This window comes from Scyliorhinus canicula, chromosome 3 (assembly GCF_902713615.1).
Source record: "Scyliorhinus canicula chromosome 3, sScyCan1.1, whole genome shotgun sequence".
NCBI lineage: Eukaryota > Metazoa > Chordata > Chondrichthyes > Carcharhiniformes > Scyliorhinidae > Scyliorhinus > Scyliorhinus canicula.
The window spans coordinates 120,075,612-120,098,739 of record NC_052148.1 but is presented as its reverse complement, the minus strand read 5'-3'; the positions used below and the strand labels follow the sequence as shown (position 1 = coordinate 120,098,739).

At 45.2% G+C, this 23,128-nt stretch overlaps 1 protein-coding gene across 1 annotated transcript in view; it reads left to right on the top strand.

The window, feature by feature from the left end:
* The first annotated feature begins 2,522 nt into the window (after positions 1 to 2,522).
* kita (KIT proto-oncogene, receptor tyrosine kinase a) overlaps positions 2,523 to 23,128 on the top strand; it is a 131,435-nt gene continuing 110,829 nt past the window's right edge. Inside the window, exon 1 of the mRNA XM_038791166.1 lies at positions 2,523 to 2,665. Within this exon, the coding sequence (XP_038647094.1) occupies positions 2,614 to 2,665 (52 nt within the window). The 5' untranslated portion in view covers positions 2,523 to 2,613. The remainder of the gene's footprint in view (positions 2,666 to 23,128) is intronic.

Genomic DNA, 23,128 nt, shown 5'->3' with positions numbered 1-23,128 from the left:
AATCACTGAGTGTCTTTAAGACTGAGATAGATAGGTTCTTGATTAATAAGGGAATCAGGGGTTATGGGGAGAAGGCATGAGAATGGGGATGAAAAAATATCAGTCATGATTGAAAGGTGGAACAGACTAGATGGACCGAGTGGCCTAATTCTGCTCCTATGTCTTGCAGTCTTATGGTTATAGCAAGAACATCTTTCCTCAGATTAGGGCACCAAAACTGCACACAATTCTCCAAGTGTGGCCTCACCAGTGCCCTATACAATTGTAGTAAAACATCCCTGTTCCTATACTCAAATCCTCTCGCTATGAAAGTCAACATACCATTTGCCTTCTTTACTGCCTGCTGTACCTGGGCAATTACTTTCAGCAACTGATGAACGAGGACACCAAGGTCTCACCGAGTATCCACCTCCCTCAATTTACACCCATCTAAATAATAATCTGCCTTCCTATATTTGCTACCGAAGCAGATAACCTCACATTTATCCACATTATATTGCATCTGTCTTGAGCGTGCCCACTCACTCAGCCTGTCCAAATCTCGCTGAAGCATCTCTCCATCCTCCTCACAGCTCATTCTTCCACCTAACTTTGTATCATCTGCAAATCTGGAGATAATATTGTTATGGGCCAGGGTTTAGGGAACCCCAAAGTTTATTATGGAGTTCACCTGACCCACAACTTTTAATGGAATGTGGTTATGGGGAGCACACAGGTCTACTTTACAGGTATGGTGCAACAGAGAGCTATAGTACTCTTAAATTAAAACAATGTTTATTTATGAAACCAGTTAACACTTTATAAACCCACAGTAAACATCTTAACAACTATCAACACCAATCATCCCCACAGGTAAAATATTCCATAAGTAACCCTTAATCTTTCCTTGCAACATCGATAAGTCAAATACCCTCTGCAACACAGACATCAGGTTTAAATTCTCTACTGAGAGCAGTTATCACTTTTAAGTTAGCAAGTGATTTGAGGACATTCCTTTCATGCAGAAAGAAATCAGATTTACACCTGGTTTTGCTGGATGCAGCCCCCAAACTAAGCACGCTGTAGCTGCCTGGTCAAAAACAAAAGTGAAAGACAGACAGCCCAGCTCCACCCACACTCTGACAACACTGCAGCTATTCGATAAACATCCATTTCTTAAAGGTACACCCACTACAGCTATTTGATAAACACCCATTTCTTAAAGGTACTTTGACATGACAATACATAAAGTTCCCATGTCCAAATCATTAATATATATGAGTTGGAGTCCTAGCACAGGTGCCTGCGTACCCCACTAGTCCCTGCCTGCCAATTGGAAAAAGACCCATTTATTCCAACTTTTTGCTTTCTGTCTGCTAATTGGGTTTCTATCCATCTCAACATACTACCCATAATATATAATAATCTTTATTGTTACAAGTAGGCTTACATTAACATTGCAATAAAGTTACTGTGAAAAGCCCCCAGTCGCCACATTCCGGCGCCTATTTGGGTACACAGAGGGAGAATTGTGAATGTTCAAATTACCTAACAGCACGTCTTTCTGGACTTGTGGGAAGAAGCCGGAGCACCCCAAGGAAACCCACGCAGACATGGGGAGAAGGTGCAGACTCCACACAGACAGTGACCCAAGCCGGGAATCGAATCTGGGATCCTACCACTGTGAAGCAACAGTGCTAACCACCGTGCTAACGTGCTGCCCGCTCCCAGGCGCTTTAATGTTACATAGTATTCTGCTATGTGAGACCTTGTCGAAAGCCTCTGAAAGTCTAAATAAACCACATCCACTGGTTCTCCCTGGTCAACTCTACTAGTTACATTTTCAAAGAATTCCAGTAGATTTGTAAAGCATGAGTTCCCTTTGGTAAATCCATGCTGACTTTGTCTGATTATACATTTTACTGTGTGAATGGGAGGACACAAGTTGCTTCTGCTGTTGTGGAGATATGAGTTCCTGAATGGTGAATCAGGTTCAGGAGTGTTGAATAGGATGGACAGAAATTGTGTGTTCTGGAGAATTTTATTGGAGAGGGGAGAGACTCACAGCAGGAAACGGTTGAGTTGGTGCTGGTTGTGGACATGAGGAGGAAATGAATAACAAACCAGTAATGTAGCTATGCAAAGTGCCTGAGATATTTTGCACTGCAAAGTCATTGAGCAAGTGCAAGCCATTGTTGTTTCTTACAGATAATCTTAACACCTCCATCCAGAAATACTCGGAAATCCGCCGAATGTTATACCCCATCGGTTCGTAAATAGCTGTCGAATGCTGTCAATATTACTCTATCTGGGGACCCATTTCACATGACCACTCTTCGTGGAAAGAACTTAATTTAAACAGTCATGTTCAAAACAATTTTTAAGGGATTATTAGCGCCGTGTGGCGGTTATGCAAATACATCCACAGGAACAAAAGCAATAGTGTCGGAGTCAACGAACACAAGTGTTGCTCCAGTCAGAGGTCCTGGAGAAAGGGGGAAGCGCGTCAGAGGCACCACAGAGTAAAACTGGTGTGGGTAGAGGCAGGCGGATCAGAAGTTTGCGTGGTTGGGATTTAGCGAGGCTCCGGGCAGGTGATTCAATGGAATAAAGGTTCAGTCGGCTCCTGCTAGCATGGATCACCGCTGGGCTGCTGCTTTACTGCTCTTTCTGATTGTTCATCAAGGTAAAGAGGAGATTGTTTCTGACTTTCGGTATTTTTGATCAGTTTATTATGTGTGTGTGTGAGAGAGAAAGTTGCCTTCCCTTTGACAGTTTGAGAAAGATGCATTTTAATTGGGGAGCGATAGAAGTCCCGATAAACGACCCCCACCTTCATCCCGTGCTGATTACACCCGGCCGGAGATTGGCCCTTCAGACCCTGAGAAGTTCACAAAAGTTATTGCTTTGGCATCTGAACAAGTTTGTTGCAGTTACATTTTTAGATAGCGTACTTTTGGGAAGATGTTGAAACACTGGCCAGTTGAGTTTCACTAATAATTGGAGAACCGTTTACAGATTGTGCTCTGTGAACCTAAGATCCCCGACTACTCCTGTCCATCCCTCATTGACTCTCCCCAATTTTGCCTCCCTCGGTCATCAGTTCAACGTTCCCGAGATTACTGCGCTCTGTACCGAACGAGACACCGTTTCACGGTGAATACACTCACAGAGGGACTGGGGAGTGTAGTCTTGATGTATATCTGATCAATGTAATGTTTTTGGTGTACATCTGATCATTTTGCTGCACATCTCATCAATTTGATGTTGCAGGGATAATTCAAAACAAATAATTTTAAGTTACTGAAGTAAGTTGATCGAACACCCGGGGCAAAACAAATTCGTGACTAAAACCCAGGAAACTGTAGATAGAGAATGCATTGTTTGGAAAACGGAGGAGGAAAGCAGGATTTCAGTGGTGATTGAAGTTTGTTGTCAATTGATATTCAAAGGAAACAGGGATGTCTTGCGACGGTTGGGTGATGTTTTGGAAAGGAGTGTGATTGAAGGGGAAATCCCGGTGGATTTAAGATTACGGGCGCTGCTTTGAAGTGCTCGCGGTGGTGAGGTTTGCGAGTGAAGCTCCCGCCCTCAGAACGTGCAGGCTGCAGTGACCTGTTTTGCCTGCACCACCAGCGACCTCTTGCACCAATCTGTTATTACAAATAGCAGTTACGGACGGCAGAGATTTCCTTGGCGCCAGCTCACGTTTTGTTTCCGTTAAAGTCAGGAGTATCATTGAAAGCTCCACGTTAAAGGCAGAATTGTTCAGAATGTAAAAGCCACCATGGTCCCAAATGACCGGAGGCTGTTTCCCTCTTAGAGGGGGAGAGCTGACTGGTGGTGATTTAACCTGAGGGTCACCACACCTCAGGCGAAGGGCAAGGCTGAGAACGCCTTGATGAATAACCCCAGAATGTACCGTTCATGCGGGTGTCTGTTTCAACACCAACCACTTCCAACCCCTCTTCATTTTATTGAATTAGCATATCCTATTTATTTATTTCTCCTTTGCATTTCTAAATGCATCTATTCTATGCTTTAGATGAACCAGTCATATACTGTAAATTGCTATTGTTTGGTTATGTATATATATTAAATATTATTTTATAATCCAATCTGCTTTTGCTGACTTGTTTTTTGAAGTAATAATAAGCCACCTGCAGACAGCATCAATGGACATTGAAACAGGTTTTATCTCAGCCAGACCCGCTAAATTTTTTTCCAGCATTTTTTTATTTTTATTTTAGATTTTCACCAAATACAGTACTTTTACTTTGGTTTTGGTTATAAGCAAGTTAGTCGACTACTGGGCACAGTGAGTGAAAACATGACCCCCTCCAGCTCACGTAGATGAACTTTATTGCTCATTTTGGGGAAAATATTTCCATTGGCTGATTAATTGGTATCAAAGAGGCATAAATTCAGCATTTAGTACTGGAGATAAAAAGGGGAAAGTGGGAAGATTTTCTTCAAAGGAGAGGTTACGATGAGGTGGAATACATTACCACAAGTGACAGATGAAGACAAATCAATAACAACAATTACAAATAAATTTGTTGAACGTTTGAAGAATGAAACTATTAATAAATGTGAGGAAATAGAAGTAAAAATGCAACCCAGCAGATAGGTCCTGTCGGAGAACTCGCTCCTGGCATGGCTGTGATCTGGGTGACTAACCTTTTATTTTGTTGAAATTTATGCTCAGCAGTAACATTTATCACTTTAACATGTACAGGTTTGTTCTATCCCCACACAAATTCCAGTCAGAGTGGTTAGGATGTGGAATGGACTGCCTGCTGTGATAGTGGAGTCGGACCCTTTAGGAACTTTCAAGCGGATATTGGATAGGCACATGGAGCACACCACAATGACAGGGAGTGGGATAGCTTGATCTTGGTTTTGGACAAAGCTTGGCATAACATCGAGGGCCCAAGGGCATGTTCTGTGCTGTACTGTTTTATATTATATGTTCTATCTGTATTTCAATGGACTGACAAACCTGTTCCTTTAGTTGAGGAAAATATGGCAAAGACATCAAAGATAAAGTACAACTTTTCAACAATGGACATCCAAAAAAAAACATTTTCTTGATTTAGCTTCTTGGATTTCATTCTTCCCTAACTTGTTTTTTTATCCAATTTTACCAGGGGGCACTTTCAGTCCTCCATAAACAGTTTTATTAATAATTCCCATTATTTTTCACGGTTTGATTCTGGCCCTTGATTTTCCGGCTTCATTCCTCTTTCTGTCTTTTGTTCTTGTTCGTTTTGCCAGCTTCTCTGACTCATAGAATTTAGAATTTACAGTGCAGAAGGAGGCCATTCAGCCCATCGAGTCTGCACCGGCTCTTGGAAAGAGCACCATACCCAAGGTCAACACCGCCACCCTATCCCCATAACCCAGTAACCCCACCCAACACTAAGGGCAACTTTGGACACTAAGGGCAATTTATCATGGCCAATCCACCTAACCTACACATCTTTGGACTGTGGGAGGAAACCGGAGCACCCGGAGGAAACCCACGCACACACGGGGAGGATGTGCAGACTCCACACAGACAGTGACCCAAGCCGGAATCGAACCTGGGAACCTGGAGCTGTGAAGCAATTGTGCTATCCACAATGCTACCATGCTGCTCCTTGCATAGATTCCCACCCCCCTGCCATTTTAGTTTGAACATTCCCCAACCACTTTAGCAAATCTTCCCCAGGACATCAGTCCTGGGCCTGCCCACCTGCAACCTGCCCAGTTTTTATCACCTCCCCAGAATCGGTGCCAATACCCCAGGAATCTGAAACCCTCTGCCTCACACCATCATTTCAGTTATGTATTCATCTGATATATTCTGCTATTAGTGCTCTAACTCACACATGGCACTGGTAGTAATCCTGAGATCACTATCTTTGAGATCCTACTTTTCAACTTACTTCCTAACTCCCTATTTTTTGCTTTTAGACCTCATCCTTTTCTTACCCATGTTGTTTGTACCAATGCATACTCTGACTACTGGCTGTTCACCCACCCTCTCCAGTATGTCATGTAGCCACTCTGAGACATCCTTGACCCTAGCTAGCACTAGGGAGGCAACAATCCATTCCGAGTCTTGTTTGCGGCCAGAGGAATGCCTATCTATTCCCCTTACAATTGAATCCTCTATAACTATTGCATCCCCACACGTTTACTCCTCTCCCGTGGAGCAAAACAAGAATAAGACCATAAGACCATAAGACATAGGAGTGGAAGTAAGGCCATTCGGCCCATCGAGTCCACTCCACCATTCAATCATGGTTGATTTCAACTCCATTTACCCGCTCTCTCCCCATAGCCCTTAATTCCTCGAGAAATCAAGAATTTATCAATTTCTGTCTTAAAGACACTCAATGTCCCGGCCTCCACCGCCCTCTGTGGCAATGAATTCCACAGACCTACCACTCTCTGGCTGAAGAAATTTCTCCTCATCTCTGTTCTAAAGTGACTCCCTTTTATTCTAAGGCTGTGCCCCCGCGTCCTAGTCTCCCCTGCTAATGGAAACAACTTCCCTACGTCCATCCTATCCAAGCCATTCATTATCTTGTACGTTTCTATTAGATCTCCCCTCAACCTCCTAAACTCCAACGAATATAATCCCACGATCCTCAGACGTTCATCGTATGTTAGGCCTACCATTCCTGGGATCATCCGTGTGAATCTTCGCTGGACCCGCTCCAGTGCTAGTATGTCCTTCCTGAGGTATGGGGCCCAAAATTGCTCACAGTATTCTAAATGGGGCCTAACTAGTGCTTTATAAAGCCTCAGAAGTACATCCCTGCTTTTATATTCCAAGCCTCTTGAGATAAATGACAACATTACATTTGCTTTTTTAATTACGGACTCAACCTGCAAGTTTACCTTTAGAGAATCCTGGACTAGGACTCCCAAGTCCCTTTGCACTTTAGCATTATGAATTTTGTCACCGTTTAGAAAATAGTCCATGCCTCTATTCTTTTTTCCAAAGTGCAAGACCTCGCACTTGCCCACGTTGAATTTCATCAGCCACTTCTTGGACCATTCTCCTAAACTGTCTAAATCTTTCTGCAGCCTCCCCACCTCCTCAATACTACCTGCCCCTCCACCTATCTTTGTATCATCGGCAAACTTGGCCAGAATGCCCCCAGTCCCGTCATCTAGATCGTTAATATATAAAGAGAACAGCTGTGGCCCCAACACTGAACCCTGCGGGACACCACTTGTCACCGGTTGCCATTCCGAAAAAGAACCTTTTATCCCAACTCTCTGCCTTCTGTCTGATAGCCAATCGTCAATCCATGTTAGTACCTTGCCTCGAATACCATGGGCCCTTATTTTACTCAGCAGTCTCCCGTGAGGCACCTTGTCAAAGGCCTTTTGGAAGTCAAGATAGATAACATCCATTGGCTCTCCTTGGTCTAACCTATTTGTTATCTCTTCAAAGAACTCTAACAGGTTTGTCAGGCACGACCTCCCCTTACTAAATCCATGCTGACTTGTCCTAATCCGACCCTGCACTTCCAAGAATTTAGAAATCTCATCCTTAACGATGGATTCTAGAATTTTGCCAACAACCGAGGTTAGGCTAATTGGCCTATAATTTTCCATCTTTTTTCTTGTTCCCTTCTTGAACAGGGGGGTTACAACAGCGATTTTCCAATCCTCTGGGACTTTCCCTGATTCCAGTGACTTTTGAAAGATCATAACTAACGCCTCCACTATTTCTTCAGCTATCTCCTTTAGAACTCTAGGATGTAGCCCATCTGGGCCCGGAGATTTATCAATTTTCAGACCTTTTAGTTTCTCTAGCACCTTCTCCTTTGTGATGGCAACCATATTCAACTCTGCCCCCTGACTTTCCTGAATTGTTGGGATATTACTCATGTCTTCTACTGTGAAGACTGACGCAAAGTACTTATTAAGTTCCTCAGCTATTTCCTTGTCTCCCATCACTAGATTACCAGCGTCATTTTGGAGCGGCCCAATGTCTACTTTTGCCTCCCGTTTGTTTTTAATGTATTTAAAGAAACTTTTACTATCATTCCTAATGTTACTGGCTAGCCTACCTTCATATTTGATCCTCTCCTTCCTTATTTCTCTCTTTGTTATCCTCTGTTTGTTTTTGTAGCCTTCCCAATCTTCTGACTTCCCACTACTCTTTGCCACATTATAGGCTCTCTCTTTTGCCTTGATGCATTCCCTGACTTCCTTTGTCAGCCATGGCTGCCTAATCCTCCCTCTGATAACCTTTCTTTTCTTTGGGATGAACCTCTGCACTGTGTCCTCAATTACTCCCAGAAACTCCTGCCATTGCTGTTCTACTGTCTTTCCCACTAGGCTCTGCTTCCAGTCGATTTTCGTCAGTTCCTCCCTCATGCGCCTGTAATTACCTTTATTTAACTGTAAAACCTTTACATCTGATTCTACCTTCTTTCTTTCAAATTGCAGACTGAATTCTACCATATTATGATCACTGCTTCCTAAGTGTTCCCTTACTTTAAGGTCTTTTATCAATTCTGGCTCATTACATAACACTAAGTCCAGAATAGCCTGTTCCCTCGTGGGCTCCATCACAAGCTGCTCCAAAAAGCCATCCTGTAAACATTCAATGAATTCCCTTTCTTTGGGTCCACTGGCAACATTATTTACCCAGTCCACCTGCATATTGAAGTCCCCCATGATCACTGTGACCTTGCCTTTCTGACATGCCCTTTCTATTTCATGGTGCATTTTGTGCCCCTGGTCCTGACCACTGTCAGGAGGCCTGTACATAACTCCCATTATGGTTTTTTTGCCTTTGTGGTTCCTCAACTCTACCCACACAGACTCCACATCGTCTGACCCTATGTCGTTTAGTGCTATTGATTTAATTTCATTTCTAATTAACAAGGCAACCCCGCCCCCTCTACCCACCTCTCTGTCTTTTCGATAGGTTGTAAATCCCTGGATGTTTAACTGCCAGTCCTGAACCCCCTGCAACCACGTCTCTGTGATGCCTACCACATCATACCTGCCAGTCACAATCTGGGCCACAAGCTCATCTACCTTGTTCCGTACACTGCGGGCATTTAAATATAGCACATTTAATTCCCTATTGACTGTCCCTTTTTGTTTTCTTAGTTTGGTGGACCTTGGTTTACTGAGCCTTTCCAGGATTAAACCAGGATTCAACAAATTTGATTGTTGCTGCTTTCTCCTGAGAGGCCATTCCTCCCAACAATATCCAAATTGGTATATCTATTTACAGGGAATTAGCCAGAGGAGATTCCTGCACTGCCTGCTTAGTCCTTTTGCTCTGCTTGGTGGTCACACATTCCCTTGCTGCCTGTGGAGTCTTAGTCTGCATTGTGACCATGTCTCTATATGTGCTCTCCAAGACACTCTTCATTCGCGGGTGCTCCCAGCCACCGCGTCAGCTCCGAAATCTGGACTTCCAGGAGCTGCAACTGGAGACATTTCCTGCACACATGCTGGCCCTGGGCACAGGAAATGGTTCCAACATCCTACATAGACCAGGATGAGCACACTACAGCTTGGAGTTCTCCTGCCATGACTTATCCATTTAAATTGAACCTTTTGATCCCTTTCCTAAGGCTCTAATCAACTTCTCAGATCTCTGACTCCTCCCCAAGCCCTGAACTCCTTAAGATTTCTCATCCTCTTCCTTTGGATCACCACCCTTAACAACACTGACCTCCCATTCTGAGGCCTCTCACCATCCCCACCCCTGGACCCCGGGGTGGTCACTCTGATCAAACCCCCATCCCGGGTCTTCAGGGAACATTTCTTTGATCTGAACCTCAGTGAAGAACAGTGCGTGCTGTATCTGTGTCAATAAAGAGGTGGTTGCTGAAGCTGCTGCAGGTTGCAGACAGACCTCCTGTCTCAGAGCAGGGCAAGAAAAGCGTTATCAGTGGCTATTGATTGAAAAAGTGATCATAGCCTTCAACCTCTTTGTGGCAGGTTCTTTCCAGGTTGGAGAAGGCAACATCTCAAACACTTTGCAGCTTTCCATTCACTGTATGGGAGATCACTGTGACACTTTGTGCAAAGACGGCCAGATACATTGTATTCTCTCTTTCCAGAAGGAAGCTGTACCTGTGAGCATACAGCAAGTTGAGGATAACAGGTTTCCCATGACTGCATAAACATCACTTTGCAATCGCCGCATACTCGCCGCATATAAATTCGGAGATGCAATTGCACGCAGGTTCACTCCCTCAAAGTCCAACTGGTATGCGACCAATTATAGAGCACCATATAGGTGAATACACGGCACCCTGGCTCTAGTCACAATGTCTTCTGTGCCAGCCTGCTGTACTATTAACATTTGAACCATTAAAAGGAACCAGAGCATGAGTGCTGGTGATGCGGGCTAGCCCATAACCCTGATGTGTAACCCAGAACCATGCTGCTGCATTTAATTTGATCAGACAGATCATTGGGATACATACTCCTGTTGCCTGTAGTGCAGTGGTGCATCGCTCTCAGAGTGCATGCCATGACTTATCATGGCCTCCTGCATCTCACATGATCTCTAACCAGGTAAACAGCAATTGAGGAGGAGGAAGAGGAGCAGGAAGAGAAGGAGAAGGAAGGAATTAGCAACAAACACTGTCCCTTTCTGTCCAGGCTTCCTGTGATCAGTGTATCTGACTTTAGGTCTACTGAACACAACCAGATCTTGGCATTCATCAACTTTCCCACACCTTAGATTCTCTCTATTACTGACCATTGCAGCATCCTCTTGGTCATAATGTTAAATTAAAAACCACCAGAAAATGAACACCCCAGATCAACTTTGTCAGTCAAACCACCTAATATTCCATGCAAAAATCAAATAATCACCCTTATGCATTCTCTTACTGCCTGCCTTCCTGTGTTTTTGCCTATCCTCGTGTTCCTACACAGTGCTACAGCAATGGCTGTAGCATAGCAGGTGAAGGCCGCTGACCTTTGCACATAGCTTTGGAGGATAACGTCCCGCAACTGTGGCCCTCGAAGGCTTGGCTTCAGACTGAACCAGCTTGGCTTGTCCAGCAGCAGTCTAAGAGCCAGCAACAAGAGCACCCGCAGAGTGGAAGTGGTGGGAGGATGAATTCTGACATCCTGAGATAAAGCAGCAGATTCATGCTCCATGCAATCACGGCCACTTTCCTCGGCTTGCCCCTCTGTTGGAGGATAGATTGCTCATCTGAAAATGCCTTTGAATACAGCCACAATCAACTGATGGCAGCAGGCTGAGTTTTCATAGCAGCAAGTGGATTTGCATTACTTCTGTTGGAGCTTCCACAGCAGCATTCAGACGCTGGGTGGTTTCTGGTTATGATACAAAGAAAAATGAAGTATCAGCTGTCAGACACATTATCATGGTTGGGTCCGCCTGTGTGGTGACGGAGTTGGTCTTCATTTCCATGCTGGAAAGTATGGGCTCCAAGCTCAGTGCAAAGCCATAAGCAAGGTTTGTGCCATACCCCTGCATTCTCATTTACAGTGACAGCAGTCATTCTGACAGCCTTGCCAATACATCAAGCATTCCAGTGCTCATGTCTATTCTGTACATCTTGCCATCAATGTTCTCAACTGTGTTTTCAGCAGCAGAACTTGTGGGTGTCATATAATGGAATATGTTACACTAAGTTTCACAAAGGGTTAACTTGAACAACCTGTGATGAGATAGAAAGAAATGACGTATACTCATGTGACCTGAGAAAGTAGCATTGAAGGAAGCTGTTGTAAGGGAATGTTCTCATTGTTGTAATTATGTTAAGTTAGAATGTCCACAGCTAGCAGTAGTCAGGACTTCTTGAAACTACTCCAACCCAACTCCCAATAATATAGTGAGTAACCTGCCCTTCAGAAAACTGGCACCTCGACCACCCAAGCCACCCCTATCCTGGCTCCATGCCAATTCTTCCCAGTGTCTCATGATGCGGATTCCACCTCTAATCTGCCTCCTAAAGTAGATGCAGTCAGAATATGAGCTGGTGGCTGGGTGATTGAGTGACAGTGTTTCCACATCATCAGGTTTTCCTTCCTCTTTCACACCTTGCTCCTGCGTAAGTCCCTGGTCTGGTGGCAATTCTTGAGTGACTGAAAGAGATAAGTGCAAGCTCAAATATGTGGTGAGGGGAGAACGGATGGGACTCAATCTCAGGAGAGATTATGGATTTTGGTGGAATTGGGATGTGAGAAGAAGAATTAGGTATGAGAACACTGTCACATTTAATGTTCTCAGTCCCAGCACTGGCCACACCATCTCCTTCAATGGGATGAGGACCTGGAACTACGACTGCCCCCACCTCTGGCTGTGTGCCACCTTGTTCTGAAAGAGAGAGGGGAGCATTTCAGTGATCTGTTTGGGTGATGTGGCTGTCATGGTTAACTAGCTGACAGGATTTGCAAACTGTAAAATGTGGGGGTGAGGCTTGCAGCAGTGCTAGATGTGTGAGGGCGAGGCGAAGCTGTGAATGTGGGGTTTGAGTCATGTTTGGTACACGTCGTTGGTAGATAAGTGAAAGGGAGTGTGAGGCGAGTGGTGAATTTGTAAGATTCTTGCATTTGAAGGTGTATTGACCACATTGTGAGGTCAATGAACTTCTTTCACCCCTCAATCTAAGCCTTTGGGACTGAGTTTGAGGGCTTTCTGTTCCTACTGCACAGTGTCTATCTGGGCGGTGTCTTGGACCTTCCTCCCTTCCTGTCCATCACTTTGACTGAGGCTGTGGGGGGGGGCTTGATGGACTACTTGACTTGTTTGTGGCCCATCTGTTGGCAGCACGTGAATCCCGGCCAATAGGGAGTTTGCACGGGGCTCAGGGAGCAGGACTCCTGGTAGTGTGGACCCCGGAGCCGAAGTGTTAAGATTTGTTATATCGTGTTCTGTGCATGTTATCTAACTGCCTTTGCCTTTCGTCAATAAACTTTGTTGACCAATGGAAATCTCCAGTGTGCAATGAGATAACAGATTGCAGCCAGCAGATGTTGTGAATTGAGCGGGGAGAGAAAGGAGAAGTTGTGAAAGTAGAGAAGGTCCAGTAAGAGTCAGGAATCATTAAACGGTGAATGAAAATGCCTATCATAGGCCAGCTAGACCCATTTGACCAAAGGCTGAGGATTTGAACAAGATTACAGATGAGGACAACCAGAAGGTGATACCTCTGACAGTTTGCGGGCCCCAAATATAATTTAACTAGGAACCTCAAGTCCCCAGAGGCACCCAAATCGAAGACCTTTGACCAGATTATGAAAATGGTCAAAGACCATTTCAACCCAAGGCCCTTGATTACCCCCCCACATTTGAATGGCCTCCTTCTACACTATAGGAATTCTATGGTTCTGTGGTTATAAATTAACTCTGCAGTGAGGGACCATGAAGATTCTGTCTCAACCTTCAGAGCCAGGCTTAACCAGAACGCTGAGCACTGAAGAGATCAGGACCATGCTTAGTGACATGTTGCATGAGCGACTGATTTGTGGGACCGATAACCTTAATATCTAGAAGAAACTTCTGGCTGAAACCACTATAACGCTGGAAGAAATGATCAAGATAGCTCAGATGACAGATTATGCTGAAAAAAGCACCATTGAGCTCCAAAGCGTGGCTGAAGGGTAGGTTATTCATCTATGGGGCGGTATGGCCACGTGGTTCAGCAGACACATTGGAGAACCAGACATGGTCCCCGGGATTGGACCAGAATCAAAGGACCGGGAAAAAGATGGGGCATCACCCCCAATTCAGAGGTGGACTTCTACCATTGTGGGGGAGACTACCCCCAGGAGACGGATGTTTGGGAGTCTGTGTGTTTCCGATGCAATTGAAAGCGTTAGGCAACGTGCGCCAATGCAAAATAAAAACAGTCGCAGTTTACAGTGCCACTGAATATAGTGGTGATGTGGAGATGCCGGTGTTGGACTGGGGTGAGCACAGTAAGAAGTCTTACAACACCAGGTTAAAGTCCAACAGGTTTGTTTCAAATCACTAGCTTTTGGAGCACTGCTCCTTCCTTAGGTGAATGGAGAAGTAGGTTCCAGAAACATTTATATAGACAAAGTCAAAGATGCAAGACAATACTTTGAATGCTGCCAGGGTGATTCTCTACCTCAACGACATTCTAGTCATGGGCACAATCCCTGAAGAATACATGTCTAACCCGGAGGAAACATTAAAGAGGTTTTGGGATGCAGGGGTCTGCCTCAAACGCCAAAAGTGTACTTTCCAGGCCTCAGTTATGACATAGCTAGGATTTTGCGTTGATACAACACGGTAGCATCCTCGGGAAGAAAAGGTCCTTGCACCTAAAATTGCCAGTGAACTCAAATCCTTCCTCGGTATGGTAAATTATTATGGAAGGATCATTTCGAATTTTGTCAAATCATTAGTACTATTATACCAGCTACTAAAGAAGAATTAGCAGTGGCAATGGAGATAGGCCCAAGAGGAAGCATTCTGAGTTGTGAAGCAAGCATTATAGTCCTCGAACCTCATGGTTTGACACGAGAAAGCCAATCATGCTTACATGTGATGCATCCTCGGAAGGTATAGTGACCTACCATAAACCATTTCTGGCCCTTTTAAGGGAAGACAAGCCCCTACCACCCATAGCCTTGGCGAGGGTGCAACACTGGGCCTTGCTGCTGGAGGCCTAGAATTATGCTTTCCGGAACCAGTCCCGCATGCAAATTGTCAGTGCGGATGCATTAAGTCGCCTGCCACTGCCAAAGTGTATTCCGCCATCATCAGTTCCCTAGGAGACCATACTGGCTTTGAACTTCCTAGATACTCTGCCAATATCCGCCAGACACATCCAAAACTGGTCCCAAAGAGACCCCACACTGTTAAAGGTGAAAAGAACAATACAGACCAGGTGGCAGTATGAGAAATCTAAGCAACCAAGGCCCTACTTAACCTGTTTGGAGGGTTGACCTGTGAGGATCATGAGTGGCCATTCTGCCTCCAGTCAGGGAACCCTTCCGACAAGAACTATACAGCCACCACCCAGGGCAGACAAAGATGAAGATGCTGGCACGCAGATTCAACTAGTGGCCAGTCATAGATAAAGCCATTGAAGAATTGGTGCAACAGTGCCACCCTTGCCAAATGCAGCAGTCCTTGCTGCCGTTCGCCATCTTCACTCTTTGGAATGGCCAGGTTACCCATAGACCCGGGTCCATGTTGACTACACAGGCCCTTTTATTGGCATGCTGCTTTTAGTCTTGGCAGATTCCCACCCTAAGTGGCTATCAGTTCAAGAGATGGGGACCACAACCTCAGTGGCTATGGGGGATGCCTTGCAAAGAGTGTTTGCCATTTGCGGACTTCCCAAGTCCATTGTGTTGGACAATGGCACACTTTTTACTGGCGATAAATTTCCAACTTTTTGTACAAGAAAATGGCAGCCGACACATGAGGATTTCCTCTAATGGATTGGCTGAGAGGACCATCCACACCTTCAAGAAAGCAATGAGAAAACAATAGGATAATGCACTTTGCCAGCAGTTAGCTAATTTCTTGTTGTTGTTCATTCAATCTCCCACTCCACAACGGGGGGGGGGGGGGGGGGGGGGGGGGGGGTCATACCTGCTGAGCCGCTCATGGGCCAACTGTTAAGAATCCGGTTGATATTGTTTCCAAATTTGTCGGGGAGGGTGGAGGCACATCAATGGTTATAGCAGAGAGGTGACAGGTAGTTCCGGGTGGTGTAGTGATCTCTGTATATGTTGTATATCTCTATATATGTAAATACATGATTGGTTAATGTGCAGTCAGTACAGTCAAATGATCACCAGAGGGCAACACTAACAGGGAGTATATAAGCGAACTCAAGCTGTTTTCCCGCTCTCTTCACGTGTGTTGTAGCTCAGAGTGTAGAGTATTATATTCATTGTTAATTTAATTCAATCTTAGTTAATTGAACTACTAGTCAAAACATTAAAGTAAAGAACTCACAAGTATATTATTTTGTTACTCAATAAATAATTTGTCATCAACTGGAAGACTTTGAGTGTTTATCATCAAAGTTAATGATAACTTGGCAGGACAAATGAGTAGCATATATATGACACCCCTGTAATATAACATGTGGGATACGCGTTTTCAGTCCTTAATTTTGCTTCAGGGTAGTGGGACGGGTTATGGTCCACTTAGGTCATATGTGGTCAACGTTAACGGGAAGACCGTCAGAAAGGAAGTTGACCACTTGAGGAGTTGGGGGTAATAATCCACAGCTTGGAGTCAACAAGCCCCACCAGTATTATGAACACTCCTGTAATTCTATCTGGTGAAAGGGAGCTAGGGGGTCCTGAATCTACTCAAATAACTGCACCCGCTGAGCCAGTTCACCTGTTGTTACAGCGGTGCCTCCTGAGGTGATACCAACTGTTGACAATTCGATTGCCCAGAAGGGTGCTGATCCTGTGGAAGGGCTGCAGAGGTCAGGGAGGGCCCGGAAGTTTGAAATGAAATGAAAATCGCTTATTGTCACGAGTAGGCTTCAATGAAGTTACTGTGAAAAGCCCCTAGTCACCACACTCCGGCGCCTGTTCGGGGAGGCTGGTACGGGAATTGAACCGTGCTGCTGGCCTGCCTTGGTCTGCTTTAAAAGCCAGCGATTTAGCCCAGTGTGCTAAACCAGCCCCAGGGGTTTCTGGATTGATTGACTTTTTGACGGACTCTCTTTCCCCTGTTAACTCTTATAATGTTTATAACTTCTGTATATCGTTTTTTTGGAGTAGTTATAATAAAAGACTTAAGAAGGGAGGGATGTGGTAGCATGGCCCCTTTCAGGGGGTGGGCTCAATGGATCATGTGACAGGTTCAGGGCTAATCGCATGTGAGCGTGCGGACCCTGGCTAATATGGAGTTTGCACGAGACCCTGGGAGCAGGACTCCAGGCAGTGTGGCTCCAGAGCCAAAGTGTTCAGACGCGTTATATTATGTTCTGCGCCTGTTACTTAACTACCTCTGCTTTTCACCAATGAACCGCTTTGTTAACTACTAGAAACCTCCAGTGTGTGTCTCAAGCTACCACATAGGCCCTTAGTGTACATCAGAGAACCTTAGAGCTACTGTCTGCTCTACTGTGGCATTCGCGTCTCTTTCTCAGGGAATACTCACTGAAAGAAAGACTTTAAATATATGTTTCAGTGTACTTCCACTTTCAGAGGTGCAGAGTGCCTTTAAGTAGTACAGGTAAGCTTGCACTCATGCTAGCTCTCATGATTTTCTGCCTCTTCCACCGGCAGAAACTAGAGAGCAAGACGGGGTTGATTAACAGCAACATCACACCCTAGCACGTGGTCTAGAGCAAGCTTGTATAGTTAGCAGAGTAGACTGAGTTACTAGAGTCAGATTAGCAGAGTGTCAAACTCATTTAGGAGCATTGTTAATCGCTCAATAAATACGTTGAACTTATCTCAGAGTCTGGAGCATCCTTCAGCAAAGCCTACGTCAAGTAGCAGCTATAACACAACACTGGGTCAGGGATGGGTTTCTCAAACCAATGTGAATAAGTGCCAACTGACTGATGACATTTGATATGGTTCAAGTAGTTCAGTGATTGGGAGCTGATGGAGAATGGATCTGTACACAGTATATTGTTTATAAAGACTGAGTAGACTTCCTGAATCCTTACACGTGTTCAAATATTTTGTATTTTTTAAATTTGTGCTTGGCATATGAGCAGCCCAAGCTTGGCCAGCATTTATTGCCCATCCCTAATTGCCCATATGTAGGTGATGGTGAGCTGCTGTCTTGTATTTCTGCTATTGGTGTGGTAAAGGTACATGAAAGTACATGTTGTGGGGGGGAAGGACCAATATTTTGACCATATGCAGTGAAGGTTACAGCAATTCAGCTCCTATTCAGGATAGTGTGAAAATTAAAGGGACACTTGCAGGTGGTGGTGTTCCCAAGGGTCTGCTGCCTTCTTCTTCCAGATCAGTGTTTTTCAAACTTTTTTGCCTGGGATCCATATTTATCAACCGGCCATCCTTCGTCACCCACGCTGCCCAAACTTCGCGTACCGCCATTTTGCTTACTTTTAATGCGACAGCCGAGCCTGTTTGGTCCTCACGATCTCACTTGCTTTGTCATTCAATGTTACATTTTTGATAATGACTTCAGCTGTTGATTTAAGTTCTCACTGCAACCGTTGAAAAAAATCAAGAGGTTTGTCATCGAACTCACCATGCTTAATCTTCAAATGCCTTTGAAGTTTTGAGGGTTTTAACCTTTCATTTGCCGGCACTTCTGGGCATATAACATACATAGGCTTTGCATCCTGATTTGCATTGGCACAATTAGTAACCCATACCTCAGTAAATCATCTTTATACTGCTTTGTTCCTGTTTTCAGCTTCTTAATGGTTGTTCACCAGAGACCTTGGAGCTCACGCCAGCACTGCTGGCATCTACAAAATGGAGCAATCTCTCTTGTGCCCAGAGCACGTGACGTCAATGTACAGGATGCGTGACCTGCTCTCTGCTGCTGCTTCTGGGGAGAAGACTCCATCGATTTTCAAAAATAATCTGCTCCTGGGTCAGCACGCTGACGTCAGGAGGGCATGGTCTGTCTCGCTGGGCTCCGGGCCTGTGCTCTGCTGAGGGGGCACGCGTGCACGGGACGGCTGGCATTCTGAAAGCTGTTTGGGGCTGGCATTTTTAAAAGCCGGTCGAGGCCATCGTGCACTTCTTGCCGCGATCGAGAATGCTGCGACAGTTGACCCTGTGACCTTCCCGGCTGCTGACCCCGACTCCCGCGGGTCACAACCCCGTGTTTGAAAATGGTTGTTCCAGATGGTTTGGGCAACAGGTTGGAAGGTTCTGCAAGCTTGCAACGTAAACTCATGGGAGGCTGCTTATGATTTTCTGAAGTGCACTTTTGATGCATTAGGACTCAGCAAAATCTACTCTTGAGTGAAAAGCTGTTTTTTGTGCAGAAACTGATTTGTGTTCGTATCATATGGTATATATAGCGCTGAGTGGTGCCTCCCTGTGGCATAAATTGTATAACTTTTAATGATAATGGGAAAACATTTACTACTCTGGCTCTGGACCATTAATATTGCTGAAACTACCTTTGGGTCCACGTGAAATGGTTTATCTAATTGTAAAAGTAAAGATGAAGCATATTCAAACAGGAAAGGTGGCAAGATCTGAGAGAAATTATTATATTGATGCAAAATATAAAATTAAAATTAAGTTGATCTATCAAGAGAAAGGATGCAGAGTGGTGTAGATAAATCACCATTTACATTGCAAAACATGCCCTGTTTATTACTAGCATAGAAAAGAGATTTTTAACAAAATTCTGAGGAGATTTGCACCAAACCGATTAGAATTGAGGTTAAGAAGCATTCGTCACAGTCCCATTTCACCCACACTGATAATTTTGGCCTATTCCTAAAAAAAATACAATTTTTGTGCTAGTATATTCTTTACACGCATCCTGGTTGGGAGTGTTTAATTTCAACTTATGCACAAATGATGAGTGAGCCACGTTCCAAATGTCATTCACAGAAAATACAACCCCATAGTCATCATGTGCGATTTGGCAGATGTTGTTTGTTGAACTATTGACATGATGCTCCCTGATAGTTGTAAACAGTTGCTTCAAGACAGTGGGAATATTATTATTGGGAAATAGTGGCTATGGATTCATAATTAGTCATTAATTAAAAAGGGACAAGATGGAAGTTACAATACGAGAATGAACCATTCCACCCAACCATTCTTCACTAACATTTAATGTGGGCAAATAGTTTTACTCATATACCTACCCTGATCCCATATCCCCTCAACCCCATATTCAATCTATCAATGTCACAATGATGTGACTTGTGCATGAGTAATATCAATTTGCAATTTCATCAGCTGATCAAACATACATGTTAAAAAAATATTTGTTTTAAAGCAAGAAAAGACACTGACTTAAGATGGCTGCCGCAAGTCACCTGACATCTGGCGTTGCAGGTTGGCTAGTTTTCTGTAATTAAGACATGCCATGACATCTTCATGGAATTTAACATTATAGACAGACAGAACCATAGAAATGATACAGCACAGAAGAGAGCCATCCGACCCATCTTGTCCACGCCGACCCAAAGAGACCCAGGTATCTTTTCATGCACAGGGCCCATATCACTGCAGCTTACAGCACTCAAGGTGCAGATCTAGGTAGTTTTTAAAAAGCGTTTGGTCCACCACAACTCAGGCAGAAAATTCAGACACCCACCACCCTCTGCGTAAAAAATGTTTTCCTCATGTCACCTCTACACCTTCTGCCACTGAGCTTGAGTCTATGACCCTGGTTTTTGAACTCTCTGTCAAGAGAAACTGGTTCCTCCTGTCTACTCTATTTCTACTCCTCAATTTGTGTGCCTCAATCATGCCACCCTTTTCTGTTCTAACAAAAACAACCCAGCCTCTCCAATCTCTCCTCATAGCGTTAGCACAGTGGGCAGCACTGTTGCTTCACAGCGCCAGGGTTCGATTCCCGGATTGGGTCACAGTCTGTGCGGAGTCTGCACGTTCTCCCTGTGTCTGCGTGGATTTCCTCTGGGTGCTCTGGTTTCCTCCCACGAGTCTCAAAATACGTGCTTGTTCGGTGAATTGGACATTCTGAATTCTCCCTCTGTGTACCCGAACAGGCGCCGGAATGTGGTGACTAGGGGCATTTCACAGTAACTTCATTGCAGTGTTAATGTAAGTCTACTTGTGACAATAAAGATTATTATTAGCTACAATTCTCTTGTCTTGGCAACACTCCAGTAAATCTTCTCTGCACTTTCTCCAGAGTAATTACACCCTTCCCATAATGTGGTGACCAGAACTGTGCACCATACCCCAGTTGTGGCCTCATCAGTGTCTTATGCACCCCTGTTGGTGTACCAACACCTTCAAAGGAATTTACTGAAAACTGCACAGGGCCTCACATTTGCATTTCTGTAAGGCTACCTTTCACGTGGAGAAAGAAGCCGGAACTTTCTGCTCCGAAGACCAAGTGTGTTGGCAGACGGGAAAGGTGGAATGGCTCCCGCCAGTTGGCATGGTGGGTTGCCATGCCAGATCATCTGCATTTTAGGTCGTTATGTACACATAAAATGCCATGATGGAGTCGGTTGGATTTGTACACCCCTCCTTTACCTCATCAGTTCCTATTTCTAGGTGCCACATTTAAACAGCACCCGCGCACACATTCTGTCTGCAACCCTGGCTTTGTTTTGGCGAGTGATGGCCCCGAGAAGGGACCAAATGCGGTGCACCTAATTTCAGTGACAAGGCACTGGTGGCACTCCACCTGGCAGTCGAGGACTGGCAGGAGATCCTCTACCCCGGAGATGGGAGCTGGAGGTCGACCAAGCACGCTACCAAGGTTTGAGAGGAGGTCGCCAGGGCCATCAGTAGCAGTGCTGTCCTGAAGTGGACTGCTGTTCAGTATGGAAAAAGGAAGAATAACCTCATCTGCACTGCCAGGGTAAGTCAACCTTCTCCTCAGTCTCATCAAAGGAAAATACTTCGGATGCTGGAAATCTGGAACAAAAACAGAAAACTCTGGATAGACTCAGCAGGTCTGGCAGCATCTGTGAAGAGAGAGAAGCAGAGTTAATGTTTCAGACCTAAATGATCCTTCTACAGTTCGAAGGGCCATTTAGATCCCAAACGTTAACTCTATATCGCTCCACAGGTGCTGTCAGACCTGTTGCGTTTATTCAGCATTTTCTGGTTTTAGTTTCAGTCTCGGCTCATACTTTCACAAGGCTATCCAAGGTATTCTAAGGGTTACAGTCCATAGGGTTCTCACACATGACCGGCACAAAGGACATCATCACTAAATCTCTCAGCCACACTTTAATATCATCATATGGAGTGCAGAAAGGCAGTGATTGACACACAGGATGACCAGTAAGCCCACAGAACACAGCAGCCAATCACCAGACAGGACACTACCACTATAAAGCCAGAGGGCACCAGTTTTCCCGCTCTCTTGGGATCCAGCCTCTGAGACAGTCAGAGCTTGTGAGCTAGCCAGTGCAAACACCATGCAGTAGTTAGTAAGTCTGGTCAGGCTAGTACTAGGTCTCCAGTCAAGTCAGCATAGTGTCAACCCACAGTTGAACATGTATGGTAGTTAAGACGTTAAATAAAATCGTGTTGCATCTTATCAAGTGTTGGCGGTCTGTCTCTCGTTACACTGCATCAAGCGCAGTCCACATAGACCCAGCCTGCCTAACACATCAACAACCTGCACAAGTTGTGTCTTCAGGCTTTACATGGGTCCACTCAGCAGACACAGAAGCTTGTCTGCTTTGGTATCCAACCTGCTCACAGTCTGTCCATCTGCCCTTATGCAGGACAGGATCGGCCACAACAACAGGGAGAGGTCACAGGCCGGAGAAGGGATGATCACAGGCCAGAGAAGGGATGAACGCAGACCGGGGGGGGGGGGGGGGGGGGGGGGGGGATGATTGCAGGCTGGAGAAGGGAGGATCGCAGACCGAAGGGGGGATTGATCACTCACAACAACAGGGAGAGATCGCAGGCCGGAGGGGGGATGTGACCACAACAACAGGGAGAGATCGCAGGCCGGAGGGGGGATGTGGCCACAATAACATGGAGAAAGGAGGCCGGAGGGGGGATGCTGGAGCTCAGGCCCCTGACCCTCTTTGAAGAACAGGTGGCAGAGCTGGCTGGTGAGGACCAGACCATTCCTGCTCCAAAGGGGAGATTGGTGTTTGCCAACAAGCCAGTGACACCCATCCAGTCGTCTCCACCCACAGCCAAAACTGTGAGTGCTCTTTGATGTTGGTGACTATCCAACCAATCACTAATTTCTCTCCATTACAGACACCAGCAAGAAAAGGAGGAGGCAGATTGCCAGTCAGCTCATCAGCCCCACCCCCTGACCACATCGGATGAGGATTCTGAGGACCCACAAGATGTTGAGCCATCACTGCATTGACCTGCACCCTTCACCAGCACAGAGACACACACCTCAGTGGGACCTAATTTTAGAGCTGGCTTGATCACAGATGCAGATTCCAGTCCACAGCGGTTGCAGGCAATGGCATCCAGGTCCCCTCTGTCTATGAAGCCATCAACTCTAGCCTCTCAGGCTGAGGAGGGTGCATCTGACCCATAG